Source organism: Vigna angularis, chromosome 3 (genome assembly GCF_016808095.1).
Source record: "Vigna angularis cultivar LongXiaoDou No.4 chromosome 3, ASM1680809v1, whole genome shotgun sequence".
NCBI lineage: Eukaryota > Viridiplantae > Streptophyta > Magnoliopsida > Fabales > Fabaceae > Vigna > Vigna angularis.
Genome location: NC_068972.1, coordinates 21591357 through 21611268, shown reverse-complemented (window position 1 = coordinate 21611268; position 19912 = coordinate 21591357). Strand labels below are relative to the sequence as shown.

At 32.8% G+C, this 19912-nt stretch overlaps 2 protein-coding genes across 3 annotated transcripts; one reads left to right on the top strand and one right to left on the bottom strand.

Annotated features, from left to right (window-relative positions):
- Positions 1 to 1277: 1277 nt before the first annotated feature.
- On the top strand, positions 1278 to 6761 carry LOC108324146 (sorting nexin 1). 2 transcript variants are annotated; one of them, XM_017556992.2, is made up of 11 exons: positions 1278 to 1431; positions 1565 to 1702; positions 3001 to 3136; positions 3952 to 4085; positions 4464 to 4538; positions 5019 to 5178; positions 5313 to 5446; positions 5563 to 5631; positions 5872 to 5951; positions 6190 to 6250; positions 6335 to 6761. In XM_017556992.2, exons 1-11 carry the CDS (start codon positions 1420 to 1422, stop codon positions 6551 to 6553), a joined length of 1218 nt encoding a protein of 405 aa, XP_017412481.1. In that variant the 5' UTR covers positions 1278 to 1419; the 3' UTR covers positions 6554 to 6761. The 2 variants fall into 2 exon arrangements, with proteins under 2 accessions (XP_017412481.1, XP_017412482.1); XM_017556993.2 differs by having other exon boundaries at positions 1291 to 1431; positions 1568 to 1702.
- A 3157-nt stretch (positions 6762 to 9918) lies between these two features.
- LOC108324941 (sulfate transporter 3.1) lies at positions 9919 to 16205 on the bottom strand. Its single transcript, XM_017557895.2, has 12 exons — positions 15660 to 16205; positions 15263 to 15470; positions 14525 to 14696; positions 14297 to 14362; positions 13710 to 13823; positions 13061 to 13177; positions 11741 to 11867; positions 11359 to 11645; positions 11064 to 11254; positions 10758 to 10843; positions 10475 to 10551; positions 9919 to 10381 (listed from the first exon to the last, which is right to left on the bottom strand). Exons 1-12 carry the CDS (start codon positions 16018 to 16020, stop codon positions 10199 to 10201), a joined length of 1989 nt encoding a protein of 662 aa, XP_017413384.1. The 5' UTR covers positions 16021 to 16205; the 3' UTR covers positions 9919 to 10198.
- Positions 16206 to 19912: the final 3707 nt, after the last annotated feature.

The following is a 19912-nucleotide window of genomic DNA, read 5'->3' as shown; positions in this document are numbered from 1 at the left end:
TTTTAAACATTTGTAAATGATAAGACGTTTCAATATTACATTTTGAGTTTAGGAACTATTTTATGTGTAACTATGTTAAGTAAATATATTTAGAAACTTTGTTAAGTAAATATTACATTTTGATGTGTTTAAAAAAATAATATGGATTATTTTACTTGTTATTGATTATTTAAACTATATTCTGGGATTAATTTTATGCAGGTCTGGATATGGATAGTAGCACATACAAATCCAATATTAAAAAAAATGTCACTTTTTACACCGACTAAAACCAAATCAAGTATAAAAAGTCTTGTTTTTCACACCAGTTATAACAAAATCAGGTATAAAAATGAGCTTCTTTTATACCTGTTCTAGTTTTTATAAATTTCATTCTTTAATACCTGTTAAAGACTAAATTGGTGTAAAAGGATAAACTTTTTATATCTATTCTAGAAACGGTGTAAAAAAATGAAAACTTTCTATATCCCTTACTTCTATACCAACTCAAAAACTGGTATAAAAAGTCCTTTTTAACCGGTATAAAAAACCTTTTTTTACATTGTGAACACGAAAATAATCGGTCAATTGTACTATCCATTTCATCTACATTATCTTCAGTGCGCCATTTAAAGAAATTACATCCTCGCACTTCTTCATTTCGACTCCGCTGTTCAAAATATCCAACCAAAAACATATGAGGAAAAACCAAAAAAGTGTATCCCAAATTAAAAAGACAAGGAACGAAACAAACCTTATAATTAGGACAACCCCAAAAATGTCTCTCCTCGTTCTTAACCGTTTTTGCGACTCTCAATATAATAACCTCTCCACAATAATATATTTGATTGCTAACCATTCCTCTCGATGAACCACCACGAGAGCTTCCCCATGAACAAGACGATATGATTAATTGACATTAAGGACAAAATAACGCTTCGTCCACAGGAACCAAGTATATACTTTTAAGATCGGATACTAAACTGAACAAAATCACTTAACACAGAGACCAAGTAAACATTTAAACCTAAAGTAAATAATTAAAATAAAATTATATTAAAATAAAATATTTTAAATTTCAATATTTGGCAAAACATCACACTTTAATTTATTTTTGGAATATGACTTCTGATTGAAAATTATTATTATTTATTTAAAATTGATTTAACTTTAACTTTTATTTTAAATAATTATTTTTGTTGAATTATTTTGAAAATTTTATTTTAAAAATTTACTTATTAAAGATATATAAAAAACGTATTCTGTTGTATCTATCATATCTAATATATCGTATAATCTCTCTGTTCACTTTCTACCTTCTTTTCTGTTAATCAAAATTCTTTTATTTCCTTTTCTACTTCTTCCTAATCCAAACAAATAACAAGCCACTTTCTGTTCTGTGTGGAGCCACTGCTACTCTTGGATCGCCCCAAAACGACCATGAATTCATTGGTAATTACAATTCTGTCGCAAATACTGCACACAAACTTCTTGATTTTTTTCTTTTCGTCCTTCTCAACCCTTTCTCTCTTTTGCTTCTTCTTCTGTGTTTGTATGTTGACGACTGTTTTGGGATATGGAACAGCAGAAAACTCTCTCCGGTTCCTCGCAGAGTCCTAGATCTCCTTCCTCCTCGCAACCGTTCCTCTCCGTCTCCGTCACCGATCCCGTTAAGCTCGGCAATGGCGTCCAAGCCTACATCTCCTACCGCGTCATCACCAAAGTACTTTAATCATTCACCTGATGACACTTCTTTTCTTTCACTACGCGTTATCTATTTATTATTTATTTTATTTTACTTTTCGTTATGAAATTTCTTGTTGAATCTAAGTTGAACTTTGGTTTTCGAGTTGATGGAGGTCGTAGGAGCTTTTCTTTGAACTCAACTTTGACCGCATTGTCAATTTCGAAGAGTTTATTGACGGGATTAGATTTTCAAGGAATTGTGATGATTGAAATTTGTTGAACATTGTGATTTGGAGAAATTAGTTAGAAGCTGAAATTTGTTGGATTGCTTTAGTTAATTGAGATGTGCATTGGTTTGATATTGATCATTCTCTTGTTACTGTTTAGGGTAGTTCGTAGAGTTTCTCATTTTCTCCCTATAGCTGGGTGCAGTCCTCCTGAGTGTGGTGTTGTCGGACATAATTAGCACATGGGTGGGTATTAGGAAAATACATTTTGGTCACTTAAGCTAATAGGAAGTCTCCATGGGAGGTGAGAATGAAGAATTGTGTGTCCTATTCCACCTTTAAGTGGGATCCTTCTTCCTTTTCCGTATTAACTGTGCGGGCAAGTGTCCATCCTTAAAAGCTCAAATAACGGCCTTGTTCACCTGTAAAAGGCATTCAAAATCCTGAGCGAAGGCTTGGGTGTGGGCTAAAAATGTGCGGTCTGGGTGAAACGGCCGCAACAATTGTAACTATGAATGAAGAGGGAGTGTGCTTGTTGGTTGATGATTGAGCTTGAGCTTGATTACTGCTTGTTGTATTAAGTTAGTGGAACAAAAAGCTTGATAAAAAGAATATGCCTACGGTTTTGCGGAAGCAGGGATGGTTTAATTCTTTAGGTTAATGGACAGCTTTTAATAAGATGAAATCATGTCTCAAAATCTTATTATTCTAACTGCCTTGTCTCTTTGATTCTTATTTTGCTTAAGTGTGTTAGTTTGTAAATACTAGCTGCCACTTTTTATGATCTGTATGAAATAAATTGAGCAGGTATTCATGAATTTTCAAATGCTACAGTAATTAAGGAAACAAAAAAAGATAGTTTTTTATGTGGAAATAAAACATTTATCACATGAGAACACACAAACAATGTTGACAGGGTTTTCAAACTTGCTAGTAACCATAAAATGTTAGAAGCATTAATCTGTTCAACTTGTAAGCAAACTGTTTTCTTAGAGGGCTTAAGTAAATTCATTAGTTAGAGCCTTGATTATTCCCTTATTTTAAATGGAAAAATATTCTTTTCATTATGTGTAACCTTAGTTTTTCATCATCTGAAACAATTTGGCAGACAAATTTCCCTGAGTACCAAGCACCTGAGAAGATTGTTATCAGACGTTACAGTGACTTTGTCTGGTTACGGGATCGCCTTTTTGAGAAGTACAAAGGCATTTTCATTCCCCCTCTTCCAGAGAAAAGCGCTGTAGGTAAGATCTTGTGCGCTAATGTTATTGTGAATTTAATAATAATTTGAAAGTAGCCATTGCCATTGGAATATGTATGCTAATGCTGCTACTGTCAATGCTCTATCTTCCTTTGACGTCAGCTCATGTTAATTTTTGGTAGTTGTGTTGCCCTTTTCATTTATCGTCACAAAAACAATTTGAGTGAGGAAAACTGCTGCTATTTAATACTACTTTTCACATGGTCAAACCAAAAAGATTATCATACGTTTCTTTTATGTTCAGAATTAATTTTGGAGATATCCAGTCATCTGCTTTACTTTTTTGTCTATTTCCCAGTCTCAGGTTTCTGGTGGAGCTTAGTAGCTTGAATTAGTAACTTAATTCTACTGTTTGATGTATGTTATGGTAAAATCTTTCTTTTCCGAATTTAAGTAAATCTTTCGTGTGTTGTAAGTGTGTGAGTGTGTGTGTGTGTGTGTGTGTGTATATATATATATATATATATATATATATATATATATATATATATATATATATATATATTTGGTGTGAGCTGGAATGTCTTTGACAAGATTAACCGTGCATTTAGTTGGTGATTCAACTAACATGAGACTTTCATCGCTGATATGTATTTTAAGTTGATTGAGATCCTAGAAGCCATGCATTATGCTTACAAACAATTCATTCTTGACTTGATAGTATTGCTGTTTAATGTTGATCATCATCCTAAATTCCTGTCAAAAATTTTCATTTTTTATTTTAATTTTTTCAATGGAACCTTGAAATGTTGTTGCCACTAAAGTTCTGCTTGGCTTCTCTTTTTGTTGTTATTGCAGAGAAATTTCGTTTCAGTGCTGAATTTATTGAAATGAGGCGGCAAGCGTTGGATGTATTTGTAAATAGGATAGCATCGCATCGTGAACTTCACCAAAGTGAGGACCTGAGGTTGTTTTTGCAGGCGGAAGAAGAGGTGATGGCTCACGTGCAGTAGACTTTATTTCTCTATGGAGTTTTGTCAATTTTAGATTCAATTTGCTTTGTTTCTCTTTCTACTCGCTTTTTTTACTTTCTATCATTGTGCTGCTGCAGCTCTGTATTTTTGTGCAAAGTTGAATTATACATTATTGTCACTCATTTTGTAAGTATCTTGCAACAATAGTTCATACTGGAGAGTGGAATACGCAATGTACAAGTGTTGTTACTATTGTTTCTTTTCTATAGTATTCCTTACTCTTGTCTCTATATTGTATTTTAAGTGCTCAATTTCTGTTCTTCTCATATTTGACTTTTTTTAAAGAAGGGAAATATGAACTTAGATTTTCTTCATTTCATTAAACATATTATGCAGACAATGGAACGATTAAGGTCACAAGAGACTGGCATATTCAAGAAGAAGCCAGCCGATCTAATGCAGATTTTTAAGGTAAGATATTTTTATTTCTTTGACAAATTCTAATGATATTCAACTATTTTTGTTTTAGAATCAATAGAGGATGCTATTATAATGAATTTCACAAAAAACATAAGTGAATGCTATTAGTTACTATGGCGTTTCTTCTTTTAGTATAAAATTCAGGCAAGGATAACTAGCTGACATGAAACTGTTGCTGATTGTAGTCTTTATTTTTTAACATATCAGCATATGTAGACCATAGAATAGGACAATCAACTTGTAAATTACCTGTTTTAGCCTTTTCCTTGAAACAGCTGCAGACTTGTTAGTTGCATTTTGCTAGATTATTGTGAAATTCTGCCACTTCAGGGCTTCATTCTCAGATTATTTTGCTCAGATATGAATATGTTGGTGCAAACAAGCTGTCAGATTGCCTTATTGCTATTCGATCTGGTTGAGTGTGCTGTTCATCCAGCTTGCTAAATTTGTTGTTTGTGTGAATTTTGACAGGATGTGCAGTCTAAAGTGAGTGATGTTGTCCTTGGGAAAGAGAAGCCAGTAGAAGAAACAGATCCAGAGTATGAAAAGATGAAACATTATATCTTTGAGCTTGAAAACCACTTGGCTGAAGCTCAAAAACATGCATACCGTCTTGTGAAGAGGCACAGAGGTATATGACACAATTTAAGATTCTGTTTTGGTTCATATTATTGTCTTCTCTATCTACTTTCTGTTTTATTATTTTGTGCTCGTTTTATCCACTATTCTGACAAGTTAAATTCGCAACTCATTATGTTCGTGCAGAATTGGGGCAATCACTGTCTGATTTTGGAAAAGCAGTAAAACTTCTGGGTGCTTCTGAAGGAAATGCTCTTGGGAAAGCATTCTCTGAACTTGGGATGAAATCAGAGATTTTATCAGTTAAGCTGCAAAAGGAGGTAACTCTCACGTGTTTGTTGTTGGACATCATTGTACTGGTTATTCGTATGTTTGCATGACGGTATATGCCTATTATTGACCGATCAATTTGAAACAAACTATCCTACTATGATAGGCCCATCAGCTCTTGATGAATTTTGAAGAACCATTGAAGGATTATGTCCGTGCTGTACAATCTATTAAGGTAGTCCTGGTCTTGTTTTCTTTCAGTATTTAATAACTAATTTGTCTAACTCCATTAAAATATTATGTTTGTTAAAATATTGTGTTTGTTTTGCTTGAAATATATTTCCAGTTGCCTTAGTAAAACAATTATTCAGTTATGCGAATCATATAATTTCTGCTCCTCCAACTGAGCTCCAAAAATGGATTGTTATTCCTTTTTTTTTCCAATCTAATGCTCTTGGTTCACATTCTGAAACAGGCAACGATAGCAGAGAGAGCAAATGCCTTCAGAAGACAATGTGAACTGGCTGAAACATTGAAGCTCAAGGAGATTAATCTGTATAAACCTGGTTACCTGTTTTTATTATTTGCCTAATTTAATTTTTATTGCAGAATTAATTCCTTTTTAATATAAACATCATTTTATGGCTAAGGTCCCTTTCCTGAAAGGAACTCTCTTTTCTGCATATGTGAATTCAAAATAGAAGCCTTATCTGTGTCTTGTATTCTGTGATATGAATAAAAACCTTAAAAAGTCTTGGTGCCATATATTTTGATATATATGTTTGCAATGCAGTGACAAGCTCACGCTGATTCGATCTGATAAAGTTGCAGAAGCTGAGCATGAATATAAAGAGGCAAGTTTGCTTGAATGTTAACCTCCATTAATGAGAAATATATGCAATTTCTTTTTACTGGACTGACATGATTTTACCATGCAGTTGAAGGCAGAGAGTGAACAGGCGACGCATACATTTGAGACGATTGTGAAACTAATGAATGAAGAGATGGAGCGTTTTCAGGAACAGAAAACATTAGATATGGGGATTGCTTTCCATGAATTTGCCAAAGGTCAGGCACGTCTTGCAAATGGCATTGCAGACGCGTGGCGAAGTTTTATACCGAAACTGGAATCATGTTCCTCCCTCGTGGAGAATTAATCAATTAGTTCCGCAGAGCATAGATATAGTACTCTTTGATGGGTTGTTACTGGGGTCAGGGTATGGCAGACGCAGGTCGCAGCTCTTGTTTTGTAAAAGAGCTTTCGAATTATTATTATGCTGGAAAAGGTGTGTTTTCTTTTTTGGTCGATCTTGTACTAATCTTAAACAGAGTAAAGGGGATACCTATCCGCACTTTTGTCTTCAATTTTGCTGCTGCTGATGCTGTTTCTCTATCTTACTCCGTTGTATTTAGTCACAGTGGATTTACAAGCAGAAAAGAAAATGTTTATTATTATGGACAAGCTTTTCACTTAACAAATTACATGAATCCAATTAATATTTCCCACCAATGAAAAATATTCTTATGAAGATATGGCCACTTAGTAGAGTTTTGCACTCTTAATCAATTGTTATTCATTTTCTTAACATGAAAGATTCTTTTAAATACTATTAGAATTAGTATTAAATCTAGGTAGAAAATTTGATCTTGTAAAAGTTGTTCTACTATATGATTAAAGTCAAGATGTAAGGAACGAAGGATCATCCCAATATAATATTTGTCTAATTTCTTTTTTATTTCATCCAATAATCTAATCTCTAAGAATTGTTAACTCTTCAAATACAAATTTTCATTCATGAAAGACATCATGTCATGATTAGTTTGTTTGAGAAATGCAAGTTTATTTATGATTAGTTTGTTTGAGAAATGCAAGTTTATTTGTAAAGTTGTAAAGGAATTGAATATTGTTTGAAAAAAACTTTTGAGTCTTTCTAAAAAGTCTTAAAAGATCTAAGAGAACCCAGTAACTTCGGTTCCATAGACGGCCACAATAAGACAAAGTTGAAAATAAATTTGTTAGCTTGCTTAGAAGGCACATTACTTACATCTTATGTGATCATGGTAAACTTGTCTAAGGAACAAATTCAATCGAGGAAGACCACAAGACATAATTTTTGCCATTTAGGTTTTTAGAATAATGGTAGGAATTCTATAGATAATAGGTCTAGTGGAAATTTTAGTTGTAATGAGGTGTTAGAATTTTAAATGTGAGTCTAAGTTCTACATTAGATAGAAATGAGAAAGTAGAACATCATACAAGGGTGAAGATCTATTAACTCATTGTCTTAATGCTTTGGATAAAGAGTGATGTCTATTCTTTATGTGGTTGGACTCAGATCTTATTAGTGTTGTATCTCCCAAGTGAACCTCCTCCTTTGATAAACCTAAAAAGTGGTATCAAAGCTAGGTTCATCTTGGTGATCGTCTCAGACGAGTACAATGATCCCTGAAAGTCTTCCTAGCACAAGGTTCCAAGTAAGCGTGTCCCGTTAAGATGAACAACGATACTCGTGGTTGGGAATGCTTCCGCTGGAGGAGAGTGTACCAATGTGGAAGAAACTCACCCTTGAAGAGGGATATTGTTAGGATTCTAAGTGTGAGTCTAAGTTCCACAATGGGTAGAAATGAGAAACTAGAGCACCATACAAGGATGAAGATCCATTAACTTATTGTCTTAAGGTTTTGGATAGAGAGTAGTTTCAATCCCTTATGGTTGAGCTCAGATCTTATTAGTGTTTTATCTCCCTAGTGAACCTCTTCCTCTATAGACCTAACAAGTGATATCAAAGTTGATGGTTAGTTTTGGTGACCAGCTCAAAAAAAGTACGTCTCTTCATGGTAAGGTGAAACCTTGGCAAGCGATCGGTGACAGACAGGTAGATGACTTATAGGAAGTGGAGAGCAAGAAATGCTCAGTGGTGTGATAATGGATCTTGAAAGAGAGCAAGAGATGCTCAATGCAAACCATGATGTACTTATGGATAAAAAAAGACTTTTCCTGTAGGAAAGGTAGAGAACCATAACCCTTTGTTTGAAGGAAGGATTATTAGGATACAAACAAAAGTCCCACATTGGATAAACAAGAAATGGACATGAGTTTATATACACATAAGATACCTCCATTGGTAAGAGACTTTTTGGAGTGGCACCAAAAGAAAATTTGTAAGGGTTTGGCCTAGAACGAACAATATCTTACCATTGTGAAGACTTATGTGTGTGATGACCCTCCCTACATGATGAAATTATTAAAGGCAACAAGCTAGCCAACAAGAACAGTAAAACGGAGTAGAGTGGGATCAAACCTTCGTTGTAAATTAGTTTCTATTTATTGTGAGTCTTCATTTCAAATCTTCATCTTCATAGCATTGTCTCTTCACACATGAATGTTGATGCATCAAATGTGTTTTATGCAACATTAAATGTTTATCATTTCTTTAACCACCATTCTAATAAATGGCATGCTTATCAAGCATTAGGTATAATACTTTCAACTAAATATCAAGCCTTAGATACAATATTCTCCATCTAAATATCAAGCCTTAGTTACAAACATTCAACTAAATTGAAGAAAAATAAAGAACGATATAAATCGTATAGTAGGTTTAGAATTGACATAGAACTTATTAGAATGTATGTAGTGTGAATTAACTTTATCATTTTCTTCATGATATCTCTAACATTGACTTGAGCTTTGTGAGACAAATTCTTTACAATACAAAATAAACTCATAAAAGATAATACGTGTGTTGTATCATTTGTGAGAGAAAAAATACATCATATCTTGCATTATCTATTGTATAAAACTCGTGTCTAAAAAATGAAACATGTCCATGCTTTAAACTTTATCATTTAATATAACTTAATCAAAATAAATAGAGTTTGATGAGTTTTTCTCTAATAATCTCCCATAAAAAGAGTCAACATGGTCAAAAGCATTTTTGGAAAAACACAATACAATCTTAGATATATAATTGAAGTATAAGTTTGATGGGATTTCAAAATTTTCAAAACACTACATTTCATTAGATTAGATGATATTAAAGAAATATATTATATGTTTGGATACAAATATAGTGATCGAAATAAAAATACGGAATAACAAAAATAAGAATTTATAGATCAATCTGTTACAATAATTGCTCACAGAAAAGAAAAAAAATTCTTCCTGTTCTTCATCTTCTTCGCCTGCTCGCCTTTAACATAAGCTCTCCTTTAGCTTGAGATTTCTATTATTTTATATAGGCGCTGCCTCATATAACCCTTTTTAAGCAACAACAACAAAGGAGTTATGGCTTTAATCAACTTCTTCCATCTCTTCATCATCGGAGGATAACATCAAAGGAGCATATGAAGATGTTGGAAAAAGCAAATTGGACAAAAAACCAACACGACATGTCACTTCTTAGCTTCGTACTTATCCTTTGTTGTAAGCATCACATATTTTTTAAATTATCAAGATCAAACTTTTCAATAAATACTTTAGAAGAGAAAATTAAAAAAAAAAACTATTTTTTTCATAATCTACAATCAGCTTATTTAATTATAAGACGTTTCCGAAGGATTCTTCAATTGTCATGAAAATTACTTTACATTTGAATAAATTATAAAGCATGATACATATGATTATTAGACAGCCTATGTTGTTCTAACTAAGGACAAGAGTCGTGCATCTTTCATTTTCCTATGCTTCTAAAACTTCTGGGGCACGATTTGGAAATTCTCATGCCACAAATTGGAATGGTGACATAACTGAGACGAAAATTAATGAGCTCTTGAGAATATTCTTTTGCTCATTCTCACAGTCAAACATTGTTCCAACCCTCTGATTCATCGTTCTTCATATTCGTTCTTGAATGGAGATTGAAGTTGCATGCTCCAACGGCCTCTTCAACAGTTAAATAGATCCATCTCTCTCCTAAATGATTTTGGAACTTGGATTTGTTCAGTTTCTTCATCACCTCGCTTCCCGGATTCACCAAAACAAGCTGAATGCATAGGAATGAAACATTAGAAAAAAAATATATAATTTCTGATATGATAAAAATAACAATAGATGATAACACGAAAGAAAGAATTACTTGAAGTTCTCTTCTCTCAGTATTCTTCTTGACTTCTTCAAGCATACTTATTCCACTTGTATCAATGTTTCCAACACCTGCCAATAAAATTACACTGCAACTCAGACTGAAAATTCTAAAACAAAAGGTGTTAACACATTCTTTTGTCAGTCCTGTAATTAAATTCACAACATTTAATAGGAAGCAGAGACCTTGAGATTTTGTAATTTCTAAAAAGTTTTACCAATCAGAACATCCTGTTAGAGATTATCTGTCATCAACGTTTTTTGTTTCCATCACTCACCACTCATATCCATTATAACATACTGCAAACTTGTCTCTTCAGTAGCTTTGATTCTGCTTTCTTCTTCATCAACCCACCTTGTGATCCTATGCAAAATAAAGAAGTTTTTATAAAAAGATTTAAAGAATAATTCTAATGTATTATTTCAAATATTAGTGTACTATGTATAAAAGAATGATATATGCACAAATTATAATAATATATAAATTATAATTAACAAAATATTTAACATATCTTAATAGTTTTGTGGTACTATGCGTTGTTTTGGCATTTGAGAAAAACACTCCAAATTTGAAGGTAGATTACCTTTCTCTTAAATAGCCTGCATTGGCAAAGTAAATCGGTGCATCAATGGCTAGGATGAGGATTCCAGGAACATGTTTTGCATTTGGATAGTGCTCAACATTTCTGTAAATCCCAGAATTTGGAAGGTTTCCCAAAACGAATGTCCTTGGCCTTGCAATGAAAAGCAGTACCCTAAGTAGAGAAATTGCAACCTGAAATTATATACATCCACATGAAATGAAAGCACATAATAAATTCATAAATCTTCGTATTAAAATCTTATCATGAGCAATACAAAATTCAGCACAGAACATACAGCTATGACTAAGCCAATTTCAACACTGGCAAAGACCACGCCAATGTATGCACTCATGCACACAACAAAGTCAAATTTATCAATCTTCCAGAGATGGATGGCTGCTTCATAATCTATGAGGCCAAGCATTGCAGATACAATAATGGCTGACAGCACCACCAGGGGAGTGTAATGGAACAAGGGTGTTAGGAATAGCAATGTCAACATCACTGCTATTGACATTATAATGTTGGAAGCTGCTGTTTTGCATCCAGCGTTATAGTTGACGGCTGAGCGTGAAAATGGCCCTGAAACAAATTCATTTTTTTAACCATAAGTTGATGCAGAACAGAAATAATTCATTGATTGCTCTTAATTGACACTTAACAGTTAAAATATTTACCTGTTGTGATGTAGCAAGAGGTGAAAGAACCAACTATGTTCATGGTACCCATAGCTATCATCTCTTTATTGCCATCAATATTGTAATTTTTATACATTGCAAAGCTTCTTCCCACTGCTATTCCTTCCTGAACAATATATATCATCAAACTCAACATCAAGATCTTCTTGAAATAACATGGATGGAAGTTGTAGGATTTTGTGTTGGATTATGAGATTCATTTCCCTTCAATGGGAAAATAGGTAAAGTACGAATTTATATATATTAATCTCTAGTTGGATGTGTTTTCTATATTGACTTGTAGCAAGAAAAAATAAAAATGACTTTTATAAATTAAAATTAACTAAATTCCTTTAGAAATTCTTACGAAAAATTCTTCCAAAAGTCTCAAATGGTTAAAATGTAGGGTGAAAATAAAGAATATCTTTTGGAATAAGCTATAACCTTTTAGGGTGTCTCTTGTGACTTTAATCTTTCAATAAGATTACTTACTCTTTTGCCTTAATATCAAACTCTAGAGCCGAGTTTTAGATCTAAACGGGTTAAGAGGAATTTAACGGATAAAAGCGGTCCAAATCAATATTAAAAAAATTAATCAATTTTTATTCTTTAATTTTCAGGCACTTTATGACATTTAGATCTTATGTTTCTAGATTTCTATTTTGAAAAAGAAACATAAAAAAATTCTTTGAAAATAAATAAGTTTAAAATTCAAGAGAATTCCAACCCCACCTAAAACCTTTTGTTATAAGGCAGCATAGTAGCTACTACGAAATACAATATGGATAGTAGAAGTAAAATAGTGTTATTTGTAGAAGTAAAAAATATTAATATCTCACTTACATGTTATCATCACTCTATGAACTAACAATATTTTTTCTATCCAAACAACCATATTTGAGTATCCAATTCACAGTGAAATAAAAAAGTAGCATATTCATACATACATTTTTTAAATTCATTTAATACTAGTCTTTTTTATTTTCTTTTTTTTTTTAAATAAAAAATTATATTTTTATGATCGTTTTACTTTTATATTATATATCAAATGAACGTAAGAATAAAGAATAAAAATTTATATTTTTATAATTATTTTACTTTTGTATTATGTATATCATGGTAATTGTAGCTAAAAACAGATACGTCACTGATGATGATAGTGCTTCTGCTTCTGTGGAGTTTCTTTTTCACTTTATTAGGAAAAATGTGACCTTTTTTATAGTTGTGTTTTGTCTTTTTAATGCTCATTTTGGATTGCGTGTATGAAAGGCATATTAGGCATGCATTCCGACAAAGTAATAGAGTTTGAGAGGTACTCACTGCTAGTGATATGATGCCAACAACAATGCCAGTTTTCACAGCTGTGGTCATATAAGGTGACACAAAAACCAGCTTTGATACCGATGGTGGATTTAAACCCTTCTTCAATTCTCCTATCTGATTCCATGTTCACAATCACAAACAACATTACTATATCAGATATCTATCCTTTTCTATACACCAATATTCTAGAATGCTACATGTTTCATTTATAATACTCACAGTAATAATAGTAACTTTTGTTAAGATCTACATATTTAGGTAAAATACATTATCCAATGCATCTGACAAACATGAACACTGTTAACCTTGTACTCTTGCTTATAAATGATTCCTTCACTGCTCCAACCAGAACAGAAAGTTTATGATTATGGATGGTATAGGTAGGACCCAGTGTCACTCAAAAGTATTTGGTTGTTACAGAAAAAAAAAAAAAAAAACTCTCGAAATCATGTTTTATCTGAATAATAATAAATAAGTTTAATCAGTAATTTTCAAACTCGTAACACACAAACTGTGATACAAGACGCGTTTTTGTACCTTTTTAGTAGTTTTGGAAACATAATTTTTTCTTAGTTTTGCACAACAAAAATTTAGGTTGTAATGCTTGTTCTTTACATGAAATAGATGAGACAAAAATAACACTCACCACTTCAACTCCGTTCCTCTCAGCATGAGTGAAATAAACAAACAGACTTCCCAATATAACCGATGTTAACGGCGCCATTGCTGACACCCAGAAAAACCTTGGTCGTTTTTTGCTCTGCATAACATCACAAACTGTAATCACTATCCATTTTTTTTATTAACTGATAAAACCTAACCACATTTTTTCTGCTACTCATTATCAATTCCCTAGAGTCTTGAACTAATTTAAGTAAACAATAATCTAATTACTATATATGATGTCAAACTATTGTCGTTGAAAATTTGCTAGCTTTTATTTTGGGTCAAAAGATAATAAGTTTGGGTTAGGTTAGAATTGAAAATAGGTTTCAGTTAATTATGCTTGTTTTGATATGACTGGCATACACAGAAAGAAAATAAGTGATATATAGAAGGACATATATGAACATATCATGAGACTATGTGCTTATTTTTCTTTGTTCAGAAAAGAGAATACAAGATACGCAACATGAATGACATAAATTGTATATCAAGTTAATAAAAAACTTTACATTTTTGGATAATATATTAGATATTTTGTGGAAAAGAATATGGATTAGGTGTACTTACAAAGTATCTAGTGATAAGGAGGAAGGAGATGAAGACAAATCCTAACACAGAACTTTCCCACCTCCACTGCAATAAATAAAAAAAGGAAAACAAACTTAGAATTAATTTGAGTTGGGTCAAAAAATAATTGCGTGAACGAAATATAAATGACCTTTTGAGATGTGATTATATTACTATAATTTTGAAGCTGGTAGGTGAGGTGAGGTAGCTAAATTCAGTGGAGTTTACCTCATGAGTTTGGGTGAAAACAGAGCGCATCACTGATATGATATCAGCTCCATGGGTGAAATGCACAAGGCCCAGAATCGATTTTAGTTGCTGCAGACAAACCACTGTAGCTGCTCCTCCCATGAACCCTACTATGGTTGCATGTGACAGAAAATCAACTATCAACCCCAACCTGCAATCACCATGCATGTCCTTATTAATTATTTTTAACTTCACTATTCCAGAAAAACAAAAATATTCTATGTATATTGCTGAATATTATCATATAGTAAATTCTTTATGGATTTAGTTTTATTTCTATGTAAGCAGTAATAAGTCTAATATGTTACATAAGATATTTATATTACAGATAATATAATTATTTTCATTTATACTTTTAAGTTTAACAGTTATGTTATTGACAACAACACTGTGTCTGGGATTTTTCCCATACCGTAAGAAAGAAAATGTAGGTTCTTCATACATATGTATTGAGAATAACAAATGGAATGGAAAGAGATCTGAAAAATATTTATTGTTTCTATTATAATATTTTGTTATGCTTTGTATTTTACATTATTTATTTATTTATATTTTGTATTAAAGAAAACAGAAGCATGGGGGGGTTAAAGACGGGAGATACTATTTTTATTCATTTGAATTAATATATATAATAATAATAATAATAAATATGAATTATTTCATATTTGAAAAAGGTGACTGGCATTAAATTTGAGTTTGAAAGAATTATGCTTGTACCTAAACAAACCCAAAGCAGCCTCAAAAATTCCAGCAAATAATGTAGCAGTGAAGGCAAGGTGTAGGTAAAGCTGTGGGTCTTCGTTGGGATTAACCACATCACTCAACATGGAACCCATCAGAAGCGATCCAACCGCCACCGTGCCCACCGCCAAATCCCTTGAGCTTCCCATCATGGCATAAATCAAAGGTGGTATAAAGCTTGAATCTACACACACGCAGAAAATCATGCTCCATTTAGTTTTGTTTGTTATATTACAGATACTGTAAATATTAAATTTTATAACAGTACCATATTGATTAAACAAGAGTATTTTAGTTTATAAGAAGTATATATGCAGTTATAGGTTTGAAAGAGAATGAATATACGAGAGAATGAAGAGAATGAAGAACAGACATAGTCCGAGGATAGGAGGGAGGTTGGCGAGCTTGGCATAGCTGATGCCTTGAGGAATGGCCAAGCTAGCTATGGTGATGCCAGCTATGAGGTCAGCTTTGAAGAAGTTGAAGGTGTATTTGGGTGCCCATTGGAAGATGGGGAAGAAATACTGAATAGCAAGCATGATCTTTTTGGAGGGTGGCTTGTTTTTGAACTGTCTCAAAGGGTCGTCTGGGAAGAAAGTCTCCTTCAAGGAGATCTTCAGAGACTTGAAAAAGGGTTGAGGTGGAGGAACCTCTACTTGCTGCTGCTGATGATGATGCTGCTGCTGCTGCACGCTCTCAGCTTCCAGAGGGTACTCGTGATCTACACTACCCATGATGTTGTAGTAAAAATTAATGTTTTGGTGTGTTAAGATGGGAGAAAGGTGTGTGAGAGAATGATGAATGTGATTGGTTTATATAAGAAATGGACATGATGTATGAGGTGAATTTGTCTACGTGTGGGGGAGGATTGTTGTGAGGGTTGTAGTGCGTTATGTGGACCACAAATGACGACAAAAAAGGTTATTGGAGAGACCAACCCAAACGTGGTCTTATGTTCTCAAAATGGAATTCAAAAGTCTCAACCTTCTCTCCCCTTCTGCCATTTTCATTTTCCTCTTCTTATCAAAACTACGGAAAGTTTATTGCTGTATTATTATGTGTGTGCTGCCAAACACGGTGTAAGCAAAATGAAGGAAGATCACGCAACTCCTTTCTTCCTATAACTTTTTTTAATTATTTTGTGTTTCACTCCTCAGATTATGACTATTGCAATAATTGAACCTTTTTCATCCTATTTACTGACGTGTCCTCCCTTCGGATCATATGGGTGGCTTCGTCGGTTTCAAGTCTCACTCTTTTCTTTCTTCTTCTTCTATATAATTTATATTAAAAAGTTATGAAAATGTTTTTTATTTATTTTTTAAAAAATTATGATTTATGAACTTATTTCATATAATCATAAACAATACACTATTATAATACTACACTACTGACATAATTAGAAGCAAGAGAATCGCCCAATCCTACCTACTGATCCTCAAGATTTTTGGTGAGAGGATTAAAAGTTGAAGTTTCAAAGAAACAACATAGAAGATTCATTGTACATACACTATGTATCTTTGTGCATCGTTGATGAGTTAAATTAATATTACACCCTAAGATATATATACATACATATATATATATATATATATATATATATATATATATATATATATATATATATATATATATATATATATATATATATATATATATATATATATGTGTATATAAAGTGTTCAGATTGAAAAACACGGTTCCTTTTTGTTTTTTGTTTTGAAGGTCAGCTTATGTAAAGGTCCATACCTGCATATTAGTAATGGTAATTTAAATTAAAAACACATGTGAAAATTAAGTTAATTTTAGCATGTGAATGACATAACATAACAGAGCTCAGGAGCATCTTTCCTTACTGTTAGGTATGAATGAACATATATCATTTAAGAATTTATTTATTTTTATTTTAAAGTCAAAGGATTGTTTGACCCTTATACCACAAAAGTTATCAATTAAAACCAAAGTCAAACATATTAATCTTTTAGACTTTTTTTTTCTTCTTATAAGCTAAATTATATTTATCTAAAACTTAAATTAACAAAAATATTTTCAAGCTGAGGAAGGATGCTCTTTTAAGTTTTGTCGAAAAAATTTACTACTTTCCGAGTTATCTTAGGAAAAACATTATATTTTGTATTCACGTGGGAAACATATAGAATGTCTGCTAATGATGTCTACATGATTCTTTATTCAATCATGTGTAAATAATAATTTAAACTTGATAAATAGAAGGAATCACGTGGTTGATTATATACCAACTTTATTGTAATATTTCTTTTTACTCAGCTAAATAAAAGCTATAAATGTTTATCTTATGTATTTTATTATAAAAAGAAAAATATAATTTATTTACATATATTTATATACAAATTTAAATTTGTAGGTAACGTGTATTATGAATTTTATTTATGAAGGTATAAAATTTAACTATATTATAGACAATGGTAAAAATTCCTATATAAGTAACAAAAAGAAATTATTTATTAATTTTACATACGAATTTAAAAATAATTTAATTATTAAAAATAAAAATCAAGTTTATTTTTGTCTTCACTAACTCAAAATTTTTGTTGCTTGCGTTCCTTCATTCACAAAGAACAAACCTTTCATTCTTCGTTCTTTGGCCTTTTCGTAGAGAAAAACCCTCACATCGCTCACCTCTCATTTTTCGTTTTTCTCGCATTTATATCCTTCAACCACATCGTGTCAAAATTGTGTATTCCCTCCACTACTTACAGCTACTCTGTAATGGGTCGCCCCTTACTGAACTCATTGCAGGTAGCTCGACTTCTAAAGCTCGCACCCTTACCGTTAAATCACGAAGCTTTCTGTTGAGACTTTGGCAAGTATACCAAATCGTTCAAGTAATAAAACCGGTAAGACCGGATATCGTTTCCCAAGAGACTCGTGTCCTAGACAATCGTATAATATCTAACTAATTTAGACTAAAGAATGATTCCATGTTTTTGTGGTTTTAGTGCAATTAAATTAAAGAAAAAACATGAAGTGTAAAAATGATCTTTGATAATGCAAACACTTAGGAAATGCAAGATTAGAAATGATATGGAATGGTATTGTTGGGGATATGATTTCACCTACTTCACTCTTATGTATAGAAAATCACTTCCTCTTCATTAATTAGCCAATGTCAATCTTCTAATTTACTCAAACCCAATCCCTTGGTAGAGAGAGCCTAGACTTACTTCTTAAACTCCAATCCCTTGGAAAACCTAACAAGTTCATCTGCTTTAAGAATTGAGATTCAAGACAACCAAAGGTCCTAGTTCTATCCCTAGATACAATTTCCTTTAGGTGTTTAATCCAGTTCTAGATTCACCCAATATTTCCCAATATCAAGCAAACCCTAAAATCATGAAATGGTTGAATCAATCATACAAGCTTTAAGCAAAGGAATTAAACACTAACAATTAATCAAAGAGGCATATAATCATTCAAAACAACTGTAATTTACATAAGAGATCCGTGGTTACATCAATCCCCAACAATAATGAAACTAGCTCTCCATGAATGGAGAGCTTGATCTTACAACAAAGGTGGAAATGGAAGAAGGAGGAGGACCCAAGGATGAAGAAGGGCTGTTCCCACAGCTCCTAGCTCGCCTCTGGACGCTCCAATTGAGAGAATTTGTGTCTGGGATGCCAAAGATGCAAACCCCTTCGCGTTCCAGAACTAAATAAGCTGTTTCTGCCAGATCAGCAAAAGTGGCGCCCGGCGGCCCGACAGACAGGCGCCAGGCGCGTCCTCGGTCAGCATTGTCACGCCCGGCGCCGCATAGGTCAGTAGGCGCCCGGCGTGACTCTCTCCAGCAGCCTGGGTTCTTCATCTTTTCAGCTACTCTTCTCTCTTTTCTTGGGTTTTGGCAATGTTCTTTGGTGGGTAGCTTCTCCCAGCTTCTTTGAATGGGGATTAGCCATCAAAAGGGCTAATTACAACTTATGATGTAATCACTTACAAAAAACAAGAAATTGAGTTAAACAAGACTAGAAGTAAAGGAAGAGTTGACAATTTCCATCAATTTGATGTTGGATAATGAAGTAAAATTGGTCATTATCAACTCCCCCAAACTTAGAACCTTGCTTGTCCTCAAGAAAAAGGTAAACAATCCTAAAAAACAATCATTCAAGTGCATTGGTTTCAAATTTGAGATATCCTTTAAGCTCATGAAGTAAAAATCATGTGTTTGCATCTAATGGAAAGAACAAAATGGATATATACAGCTTTCATCAATCAAGCACAACAGTGTTGTTCACCTATCAACAATTATGATCACAATGCAAAGGGTGTAAAAGAAATCAACAAACATGACAGAGTGTTTCACAAGATGTATGGAATCAATCCTCACCTGGAAAGTGTTTCGCTCTAGCGCAATGGTGTATAGGGGTGTATAAAGCTCACTCTGCAGTCATAATATCACACAATTTAACTTTGCCTTTCGTTTCAATCAAATCAAACACATCACAAGCAAGTTGATAACACAAGGACTTTGTTTGGCTTGAATTGTGATTGGGCTAAGAAAGAATCATGGTTTTTCTGGAATTCAAAGGATCTTGAGCTGAGAGATTAAGTAATTCACTCCATGCATATAAACTTCTTCTTTTGCTCCTC

Coding starts and splice junctions, on each gene's coding strand:
- LOC108324941 (XM_017557895.2), bottom strand. CDS start 16,020: ATGGGTAGTGTAGATCACGAGTACCCTCTGGAAGCTGAGAGCGTGCAG. Junction 13,178..13,709: donor AGAGGAACGGAGTTGAAGTG/GTGAGTGTTATT, acceptor ACATGGAATCAG/ATAGGAGAATTGAAGAAGGG. Junction 10,382..10,474: donor CTGAGAGAAGAGAACTTCAA/GTAATTCTTTCT, acceptor CTATGCATTCAG/CTTGTTTTGGTGAATCCGGG.
- LOC108324146 (XM_017556992.2), top strand. Junction 3,137..3,951: donor TCCAGAGAAAAGCGCTGTAG/GTAAGATCTTGT, acceptor TTGTTATTGCAG/AGAAATTTCGTTTCAGTGCT. Junction 4,539..5,018: donor ATCTAATGCAGATTTTTAAG/GTAAGATATTTT, acceptor GAATTTTGACAG/GATGTGCAGTCTAAAGTGAG.